An 11,473-nucleotide genomic window follows, 5' to 3' on the forward strand; every position below is an offset into this window, starting at 1 on the left:
TCGCCATGGTTCTCCCACGCCAGACAGACGCAGGTTAAGATCATTCCTGGTAAGCCTGCTCATGGACTACATAGAATAATAGAAATGGGTTAGATCAATATTTAAGAGCTAGCCAATAAGAGGCTGGAACTATTGGGGCCAGGCAGTGTTTAAAAGAATACAGTTTCCGTGTAATTATTTCGGGTCATAAGCTAAGCTAGCCATGTGGGCGGCAGGGTGCTGGGGACGCAGCACCGCCGCTCCTTATTTCAACAGGGTTTCTCTGTGAAACATTTCTCGCTATCCTGGAACTCACTTTGTAGACCAAAGTCACAGGGATCCACCTGCCTCTGCGTCTCAAGTGCTGGGATTAAAGGAGTGCACCATCACTGCCCAGTTATGGGACTGTTTATTACTTTTTCTCTCTTCCCATGCTGTGCTCCTCTCTCCTTCCTTTCCTGGATGTCTTCTGCACAGTCTCCATGATCCTCCCCTCACACACACTCACTGTCTTCCTAGTTTGCTTAATTCCTACATGTAATTCTCTTTATCAGTGTTTGTCATGAATGGCTTCCATTTAGTTACAGTGTTTAGTGAATAAAATTTTATCTTTTCAAATCTTTATTTTTAAATGTATTTTATTATATATTAATTATACATAATGGTGGGTTTCACTGAAATTTTCATACAAGATAATGTATTTTGAGCATATTCATCCATTATCCTTTAACCCCTTCCCTCTTCTCAAGTCTTAGAAGTGTAGCTCAGTGGTACACTTGCTTAGCATGCATGAGGCCTTGGATCCAATCCTTAACATCACAACCAACCAACCAACCAACCAACCAACCAACCAACCAACCAACCAACCAACCACACAGTCCCAAGGCCATGAAAGTTACACAATAGAATTTCTGAACATTTAAAATGTCATATAAAGTAAAATAAGGTTTTTCAGGAGTAAATGCCTCAAAGCTATTCCTTCCCGAGTAATGTTCTCACATATACCCCCACCCCCACAATACACATCGCTGTCATAGTGTCTAAGAGCTGCCACTTTATTTCATGTCCTCATATCTGTGAAAGATGAAGTCTAATTTCTTCATTTCACACCATGAAGCAATCAGAAGGAAAGCTCTAAAAATCCAAGGGAGAAACAACTGAATTCCTTTTTAAAGATGTTTTTAACTTGTACCATCTCTCCCTTGCTAGGGGGTTAACTGTATAGTTAAAGTTCTAGATACCTGACCAATTTAAGATCTGTATCCTGGCTGGAATCTAGCAGTCTCTTCAAAAATGAGTTCTTTGAGCTTCTCCTTAGGTAAGTCATCCAATTCCATGTCAAACTTGAATGGCGCTTCAGCAATGGGCTTTAAGACAAAAACAGTATTTACTAGTCACACATTGTCATGGTCAAGGCAGTGAGTTACTGATCTATAACGTAAGTCTGGCTTAAATTCTGAAATTTATACAATAGGATCAATGCCTCACAAAATCTGAAAAGTCCTGGGGCTTAGTGTGCAGCTAAGTGGTAGCAGGTGCGAAGTTCTGCACACAGAAAGAGAGGGGGCATAACCATGGTTATTTTGAGAATTTCTTGAACTTATTACATCCCCTAGAAGAATTTTCAAATGTTTTTTATTATTTTTTTTAATATTTATTTATTTACTTATTATGTATACAATATTCAGTTTGTGTGTATGCCTGCAGGCCAGAAGAGGGCACCAGACCTCATTAAGGTGGTTGTGAGCCACCATGTGGTTGCTGGGAATTGAACTCAGGACCTTTCGAAGAGCAGGCAATGCCCTTAACCACTGAGCCATCTCTCCAGCCCCGATTTTCAAATGTTTTAAAGGTACTAAATATCTCAGTAACAAAAGTAGAGGTGGTTTTATATAAACAAAAACAAAACTAGCAAGAGGACTGTTGAATGTGAGGTCAGCCTGGAAAACTTAGCAAGAACTTGTCTTACAGCAAAAAGAGTTGGGGATGTAAGCTCAGGGTAGATCACTTGAGATCTGGGTTCAATGCCTAGTACCACAAAACAAAAATGTTACACTAAGACAAATACATTTGAATTATATGAAGATTAGTATTGTGGAGAAATACCCATGTCTATATAAGTAAATGCATCCTACTTTTACTCACCAATGTATATAAAATAAAAATAATTAAAAAATTAGATATAGAAAAATATAAAACTGGGCAGGAAATATTTTCTTCATACTAACTTAAAGACTTTTTGACACAGAGATCCGCCTGCCTCTGCCTCCCAAGTGCTGGGATTAAAGGCGTGCGCCACCATCGCCCGGCGCTATGTTTGTCTTTTGCATCTTAATTTGAATGCTCTACTTGCTTTTTCCTACATTAAGAACAGGTCGTGTTTTCTATGCATAGAAGTCCCCAAGTAGAAAAACCTAAAATTTTAATTCACTTTGTATCTTCTTTGGTTATTCTTGAATGAACAAAGCTTAAACTGGAGCTGGCCAGGGGATCCAGAGAAGCAAGGCACTGGGTCTGCTCTGGAGAAAGCATGGTATAAAGTACATGAGTCTGTTCTCAGGAGCTATCACATCTACCTCTGGATTCATTGGAATGGCACAATGGGAAGAGTCATGAGGTCAGTGTGAGTCACTGGCTAACTAACTCTACTTGCTGTCACAACAGAAGACTGCCTATCTCTTCACCCTCAACCCTCAGGACATAATTCATCTATGTCTTTCTGCCACAAGCCATTCCAATTTTAGCTGTGGGAAGCATAGGCTCATGCTTGAATACTTAGTCCTCAGTTGGTGGAACTATCTGGGAAGGATTAGAAGCTGTGGCCTTGTTGGAGGAGGTGTGTCAAGGGCTTTGAGGTTTCAGAAGGCTTTTGAGTTACCTCCCTCTGCTTTGTGCTTTTGTCTCAAGATGTGAGTGCTCACCTACTACTCTAGTGTTGTGTCTGCCTGTTGCTGTGTCCCTGCCAAGATGATCACGGACTCTAAAATCTGGAACTATGATTTCCAAATGAAACCCTTTCATTTGTAAGCTGTCTTGGTCCCACTTTCCTCTCTCCATGTTCCACAGTGGTGCAGCCGCCCTCCTCTACATGCAATGCTTTACCCGCTGTGCCTGACAGCCTCAGGGAGAAAAGGTGGGCATGGCATTGTGTTCCTAGGAAAATTTTGACAAGGGCACGGCTAAAGCTTCTGCTGACTACTAAACAAACATCTCTGATGCATCAGCCAGGAGCATGGGCTCTTACCTCATCACTTGGGTCATAATACTGCTCCAGGTATGGGTGAGCCAGAGCCTGTTCAACTTCAATCCTCTTGTGAGGGTTAAATGTCAACATTTTATCCAGTAAGTCCAGAGCTACAAAGAGAAAAGATTTTACAGCAGTGAGAAGCAGAGCTCATTAGCAAATGTTTTCCATCTTCTACTAAGCTGACCCTTAAGACAGTGGGGTGTCACTGTTAAATCTCTCTTTAAAAAAACAGGTGTATGGGTGTTTTACATACACGCTGTACACCACCTGAGGGCAATGTACACTGAGGTCAGAAGAGGAAATTGGATTCTCCCTGGGACTGAAGTTACAGTTGATTGTGAGCAGCCATGTGGGTACAGGAAGTTGAACCTGAGTTCTGAGTTCTCTGGGAAGAGCAGCTGGTATTCTTAGGCATTTCTCCAGCCTTACTGTAAATCTTTTTTTTTTTTTTTGGTTTTTTGAGACAGGGTTTCTCTGTAGCTTTGGAGCCTGTCCTGGAACTCCCTTGGTAGACCAGGCTGGCCTCGAACTCACAGAGATCCGCCTGCCTCTGCCTCCCGAGTGCTGGGATTAAAGGCATGTGCCACTACCACCCGGCTCTTACTGTAAATCTTTTGTGACTATGTGAACATAAATGCTGACCACACAACAATCACAGATACTAATACTCAAATAAGAGGAATGGACAGCCAAAGGAGTAAAGTTTTGCTTACTAAACTTTGACATTTCCTATGTTACTCAGCTTTGTAGATATCAAAAGTATAGAGCTGGGGATATGGCCTCTATAACCACAGGCCTTGAGTTTGGATCTCCAGAATTTGCATAAAAAGGCCAGGCTCAAGAGTGGGATTACCAGAGCAAGGAGGCAGAGTCAAAGAAGACTCCAGAGGCTTGCTGGTCAGTCACTCAAGCTGAATTGGTTAGCTACAGGTCCAGTAAAGTGAAAAGTAGTTCAGTAAGATACCCAACAAAGGCCTCTGGCCTCCACAAACATATAATTAAGCAACATCACCCACACAGCTATGCATACATTCATTCATATACTATACTCACATATCCAAATAAGGTAGAAAGCAAATGGAGACACCAGATGCTAACCTCCACGCAAACTCACACAAAAATGTGAGCATATGTATTTGTGCGCACATGCACACATGGTTAGGACAAAGTGTTTCTCTTAGATTCACTCCAAAGCCAATTTTTTTTTGTTACTGATATGCATGTGTGTGGGGCAAGCATGTAAGTATGGCCAACTTACCTAAAGAAAGCTGGCTCTCCCTGGGCAGCTGCCAACTAGGAGCTTTGAGAGCCCTCAACTGTTTTGCAGCATCTTCCCACACCAGAGATCTGTGGTTACTACTCAGCACAAATCATGGCTGCCTATGTTGTGTGTATGTAACAGGAGTGAAGGGGGCTTGCTAGCTTATACCCGAAATAATCACACAGAAACTGTATTTATTTACAGTATATGAACACATCGTGAACGATCAGTGAATACTCTACTTTTCCTACCCTTTAAAACAACAACAACAACAACAAAAAATACTGGTCCAGTATCTCTAGCCTCTTACTGGCTAACTCTTACATATTAATTTAACCCATCTCCATTAATGTGTATCGCCACGTGACTGTGGCTTACCGGCAAGATTTTTAACCAGCGTCCATCTCAGACAGGAGAACCATGGTGTCTGCCACTCTGCCCTTCTTTCCAGCATTCAGTTCTGTCTTCTCTGCCTACCTAAGTTCTGCCCTATCAAAAGGCCAAGGCAGTTTCTTTATTCAACCTTTCAAAGGTTATATATACATAGCCAGCCAATTCCTGTGGGACCAAGTGGGAAAGAAACTTCTGTCTACAACTGTGATTAAAGGTGTGTGTCATTGCTGCCTGACTTGTAAGGTTGGCCAGTATAGCTGTCTTACTTTTCTCATCTCCAGGAAAGCTTTATTTATTAAAATACAAATGCCACTACAGATTTCCATTCTTTTGCCCTGCCCAGCCTTATTCTTGCCACATCCTGGGCAAGCCAACTAGTTCTCCAGGTCTGTTTAAATTCTCATCTTGAGCCGGGTGATGGTGGTGCACGCCTTTAATCCCAGCACTCAGGAGGCAGAGGCAGGCGGATCTCTGTGAGTTCGAGACCAGCCTGGTCTACAGAGCTCGTTCCAGGACAGGCTCCAAAACCAGAGAAACCCTGTCTCGAAAAACAAAACAAAACAAAACAAAACAAAAAACAAATAAATTCTCATCTTGGACCAATACTGCAACTTCAACTTGAACAGGGCCAGAGAAAACCAACTAATTTTCAAAACTGCCATAGTAACAGTGCTCCTCACACCTTTGACCTCAGAACCCCTTTATAGCTGTCAAAACTTATTGAAGACATGCTACTTTGAGAACTGATGCAAAAGAATCATGTTTAAAGACAGAAAGACTGCCTCAAAACCACCACTACAGATCCATTTTTAAAATGGCTAATTTAGATCACAGCTCCTACTGGAGCTTATTAGTGCATGAATACTCTTCTTCAAGAAAGCTGATGCATTCCAAATAGGGCAGAAATGTTCTTAAATAGATGTCTTATTTCTTCACACAGAATAGCACAAAGACTTGTACTGAGTTTAGGAGTTAATAAAGGGTGAGGGAGACACTGGGGTCTAAGCAACACACTATTCAGCTACACTACAAAACTTCAGAATTCCTACCCCATCAAATCCTTCAACAGCCTCCTCCTGATTTAAGAGCCTACTCAACTGATGGACTATGGATCTCCCCCTGCTGATTGTTCCCAGAAGTGATATCCCAGGACTTCTCCCTACTCAGTCAACCTTCCCCACTGAGCTCATATCACGACATCCCCTCCATTGGTCCAGTCATTTCCGTCCCCACTTTGTATTATAGATGTCTTACTGTTTCAATCACACCCTCCTCCCAGGCTTGGTGTGAGTGCAAGTATACAATCTACTGTTAATGTCTCCACAGGCATACAACCTTGGGTGTCAGCCCTCCCCTTCTACCTGCTAAAAAGGCAGAGTCTTCTATTCATTTCTGTGTGCACCAGGTTAACTGACTTGCCAGTTTCTGAAGATTCTCTTGTCTCTACCTCCAAATTTCATCACAGGAAAGCTAGGTACTTATTTGTTACATATATGGACCAGTCTCCATTTTTTAAAAGTTTTTCAAAGGCCACGGATTAAGCAACATTCAAAGTAGTCTTTAGTTTGAGGTGAATGAGTTCCAGAATAAATGCAATTCTGTGGCACTAACATCATGCTAGCTTATGATTCCAATTATGACTCACATACACAGTATCAGAGTTAAAAGACTCCCAAATATTTGATGTGAACCACACTGGATTTTAGTTCATAGACTGAGAGACAGGGTTCTTTCTAAAAGTAACTACTGCAGTATACTACCTTTCATATCACAGCTACTGTCGGACTGCTTTAAATGCTATTCAGTTTAAACTATTCTCTGTATCTCCATAACTAATCAGTCTAATGTTTTAAACCTTAAACATACTTAAAATTTTTGTTTGAATGTGTGTGCAAGCTCATATGCAAGGATGCCAAGGTATATGTGAATGTCAAGAGGACAATGTGCATGAGTTATTTCTCTCCTACTATGTAGTCCAGGGATCAAACTCAGGCTGTCAGACTTGACAGAAAAGTCATCTTGTTGGCTTTAAATTATTTTAAATGTTATGTGACCAAACTTATTTTTTTCATATTTGCTTTCTCATTTTTTTAAAAAAAATATTTATCCATTTATGTGTATAGATATTTTGCCTGCAAGTGTATCTGTGTACCAAGTACATACTTGGTGCCCACAGAAGCCAGTAGGTGTCAGATCCCCTGAACTGGAGTTACAATTCTATGTGGGTGCTGGGAATCAAACCTGGGTCCTATGAAGAATGACATCTGAATCATCTATATCCAGCCCTTCTTGGTTTGTGTTTAAAGCTTAGGAAAAAAGTACATGAAGAATTCAGAAAACCATGGAATACCCCGATATTGTTCTCAACAGTATGATTTAAAAAGCTGAGCCGGAGCCGGGCGGTGGTGCCACATGCCTTTAATCCCAGCACTCGGGAGGCAGAGAAGGCGGATCTCTGTGAGTTTGAGGCCAGCCTGGTCTGTAAGAGCTAGTTGCAGGACAGGAACAAAAAGTTACAGAGAAACCCTGTCTCAAAAAAAATCAAAAAACAAACAAACAAAAACCCCAAAAAACCAAACCAAACCAAACAACAACAACAACAACAACAACAAAAAAAAAAACAAAATACCACTGTTTTAAGATTTGTTATTTTATGTAGGAATATTTTTCTTGCATGCTTGTATGTGTACCACATGTGTGCCTGGTATTCTCAAGAGGTCAAAAGAGGCATTGGATCCCCTTGAACTGGAGTTGTGGGTGGTTGTGAGCAGCAATGTGTGTGCTGGGAACTGAACCTGGGTCTTCTGTAAAAGCAGCTAATGCTCTAACTGTTGAGCCACCTCTCTAAACACACAGCATCATTTAAAACTGCATTTGATCACTGATTCTTTAAGAATTTATTTTCATGAATGAGCAATAATTTAAACCAAATGTATTCCAAATAAAGTTCCAATTAGCTTGTACCATCTGCTATAATAATTGTTTCCCTCTCACTGAAGTCACCTTGAAGAGAATTCTAAACTACAACTCCTTTGAAGAAGAAACTTGCAGCATTACTGGCTCAAAAGATTCAGCACTAAAAAATTTTCAACAACCATGTAAAACAATTCTCACTTCATCCCCCACCACAGGGTTTCTCTGTGTAGGCCTGGCTGTCCTAGAACTCGTTCTGTACACCAAGTTGGTGAGAGATCCGCCTGCCTCTGCCTCCTGAGTACTGGATTAAAGGCATGAGCCACTACCACCCGACGTTCAATTTCAGTATTAATTAAAACTAAACATATTAAATACATATCCACTCTCAATGTTGGCAGAACCAAAAGATGAGTACCTAGAATTGTTAGAACAAAAGATCCAAGCAAAACTGCCCAACTTCCCTCCACAGACTCAACCCACATATGTTCTGCTCTATTTCCCACAGCCTTAACCAGAAAATAAGTTCAACTCGCAATATCTGCTATTTTGATATACTGTTTTTTTTGTTGTTGTTGTTTTAAAGGGTAGGGAAATGAGAGTATTCACTGATCGATCAGTGTTCATATACTGTAAAGATGAGTACTTTCTCTTATATTTAATAACACACTTTTCTATGAATTATTATACTTAAAACCTCTACTATTTCAGCTTGAAAATTGAAATCTCAGGTTTCCTGATATCATTCATTTATTTTCTTATGTCATTTTTATATAAATCAGAGCTATTAGCTCCCTGCAGGTAGGTTCTTATTGTTGATTTTGTGTCCAGGGTTGCAGCAGCCAGGGTGATACAGAACAAATGAACAACTTCTCTGGGATTAAACATAACACAACCCTTTGCAACTGCTTCTATCAATTCTTGTTATCTTTTTTAAAGATTTATTTATTATGTATATAATATTCTCAGTACTCTGTATGTATGCCTACAGGCCAGAAGAGGGTACCAGATCTCATTCCAGATGGTTGTGAGCCACCATGTGGTTGCTGGGAATTGAACTCAGAACCTTTGGAAGAGCAGGCAGTGCTCTAAACCTGAGCCATCTCTCCAGCACTCTTCCTATCTTCTGTACTAGCTAACAGTATAGTTTGACTTAATTCACTAAGTGTGACAGATCGTGGTTAGACCTAGTTTCTATTTATTTATTATATATACAATGTTCTGTGTGCATATATGCCTATATGCCAGAAGAGGGCACCAGATCTCATTCCAGATGGTTGTGAGCCACCATGTGGTTGCTAGGAATTGAACTCAGGACCTTTGGAAGAGCAGGCAATGCTCTTAACCTCTAAGCCATCTCTCCAGCCCCTAGACCTAGTTTCTAAAAAGATCTTGTAGCTTCTGATGTTTTCTTCTGCAGAAGCCTAGTCTAGTCTATCATAGTGAGGAGAAACAACAAGAGCGAGCACCAACAGCAAGGCCACCCTGGACCACTCTACAAGAGGGCACCAGGATCCTCCCTGCCTCGCTGAACCAGCCAAATCAACAAATACCTGGCTGTTATTCCAAGTCCCAAGTTTTGGAGTGGCTTGTTCAACAGTTAAATACAATAAATGTAACTCACATGAGCTTCAACATCTATTATGAGGCTGAATAAGGATGCTTAAAGGTATTCCCTACAAGAGAACACTATGCACATTTATAAAGCTACTGATACATAAAGATCTTCAAAATACATAAACGAGAAAGTTTTAGTTGTGGGATCTTAGAATTCAGAGTTATAAACAACTAGTATTATTATGAATTTTCACATAATCCTATGATATAAATACTATTACCAATCCTATTTTATAGATAAGATAATAAGTAGTTTCAAGTTAGTGTCTGGGCTGCAGCTGTGCTACTATTCTACTGTCCTCAGTGCTGTCAAGGCCCATTTCTCCACCCCCCCACGCTTTAGAGTAACCTAACAGGTAAACTTGTAGGTTAACTTCCTGGGTTTTGCTGTTATTGTTAGACAGGGTTTCCCAGTCTTCCTTCAGACTTGTTATGTAGCTCAAACTGGCCTCAAAACTTATCCTCCTGCTTGAGCCTTCCATGTTCTGGTATTATAGCTGCATACTACACCACTCGTTTCATTTTCTGTTTTGTTCCTTTTTTAATTGTTGTTGCTGCTTTATTTTTGGAGATAGGGTTTCCCTGTGTAACCCTAGCTGTCCTGAAACTCACTTTGGAGATTAGACTGGTACCAAACTCATATAGATCTGCCTGCCTCTGCCTCATGAGTGCTGAGACTAAAGTGTGAGCCACCATCATCTAGCTAATGTCCTGGGTTTTAATGGCATCAATTCTTGTATGACTTTAAGTTAAGGAAAATAAGATGAAAGATTCAAGCAATCTGATAGAAACCAAAAGCTTGTAGTAGAGAAAGAGTAAGAGAACAAAGGGTGAGTCTAGGAACAGGTCAACTTATATCTTAATCACCTATCTAAGAGAGTAATTCTGAAAATCCAATCTAAAAGTAATGTGTTAGGGTTAGCAACCGACCAAGCCTGACCACCTAAATTTAATCCTGGAACCCATATGGTGGAAGAAGAGTACCAATTCTTGCAGGTTATCTGTCCTCAACACATAAAAAAATAATAAATGTTTTTAAAAAAGGTAATATGTCATATGGGTTAAGTTCTAATTTTCAAAATTAACAAATAACAGTATGATTCTACATAATATGATTTTGTTATACCCACAGCAAAACACTAAAAGCTATTTGGAACTAGGTCAGGTGGCCTATGAATGTAACCCCAGAAACTGAGAGTTGAGGAAAGAGGGTAACTTTTGAGTTCAAGGTCAGCCTGGGCTATATAGAAAGATCCTGTCATAAACCCGCTCTCCCCCACAAAGTTATTTTGAGATTCTCATTATTCATTATCTACAATAACAAACTGTACTATATCAGAGATGAAAACAGAGAGTTTCTCCTATAACCAAAGTAAATTATAAGCAATTATTTCTGAACCTTAACTTGGGCCCATCCATGTTGCTAGCGGAAGACAGCACAGTAGGTAGAATGTTTGAGGACCTGATTTCAACCACAGAATGCACTAATGGCAGGGAGGATAAGCAGATCCTTGGGGCTTCCTAGCCAGCTAGAGACACTGTCAAAAAAAGGTAGACAGATCCGTAAGAACGGTGGTTCTGTAAGCCTATTTCCCCATTAAAGCTGTATATATTAAAAAAAAAAAAAGGTAGACAGTGTCTGAGAAACGATATCTAATGTTGTCCTCCTTATAAGACTAGAGTGCACGAATACGAACTCACTCACCCCCGTCCCCAGACCCAGCTGTAAATGGGGAGGGACAGAATAAGAACAAAACTTCAAGAAATCCTAAACTCCCAGCACATAAAATCATTTAAAGATAAGTCAGATCTACATACTAATATGAAAAGAACAGACACAATACTATGAACAATGACATTCAAGAAAACAATGTTAGAAATAAAATAGTATCAGCTGATTATAGACTATTTTATGGTTTGTCTTTTACACTTTAGACACTAAGCAGAACCTCTTAATCCAATTACTTTGAAAATTTTAGGTTTTTAAATAAAGGTTTATTTTTACTTAAAAAAAAAAAAGAAAACAATGTTAGGAAACAAATTTCGCCTTTTTTTTTTTTTTT

General features: G+C 40.0%; 1 protein-coding gene across 2 annotated transcripts in view; it reads right to left on the reverse strand.

The window, feature by feature from the left end:
- Mapk1 (mitogen-activated protein kinase 1) overlaps window positions 1-11,473 on the reverse strand; it is a 67,084-nt gene that overhangs the window by 7,926 nt on the left and 47,685 nt on the right. Inside the window, exons 7-8 of one of the 2 annotated variants that reach the window (XM_005370010.2) lie at window positions 3,224-3,333; window positions 1,226-1,346 (exon numbers count right to left, since the gene is read on the reverse strand). In XM_005370010.2, the coding sequence (XP_005370067.1) occupies window positions 1,230-1,346; window positions 3,224-3,333 (227 nt within the window). In that variant the 3' untranslated portion in view covers window positions 1,226-1,229. Of the gene's footprint in view, window positions 1-1,220; window positions 1,347-3,223; window positions 3,334-11,473 lie in introns of both variants that reach the window. The other variant, XM_005370009.2, reaches the window with a different exon arrangement.

This window comes from Microtus ochrogaster, unplaced genomic scaffold, assembly GCF_000317375.1.
Source record: "Microtus ochrogaster isolate Prairie Vole_2 unplaced genomic scaffold, MicOch1.0 UNK68, whole genome shotgun sequence".
NCBI lineage: Eukaryota > Metazoa > Chordata > Mammalia > Rodentia > Cricetidae > Microtus > Microtus ochrogaster.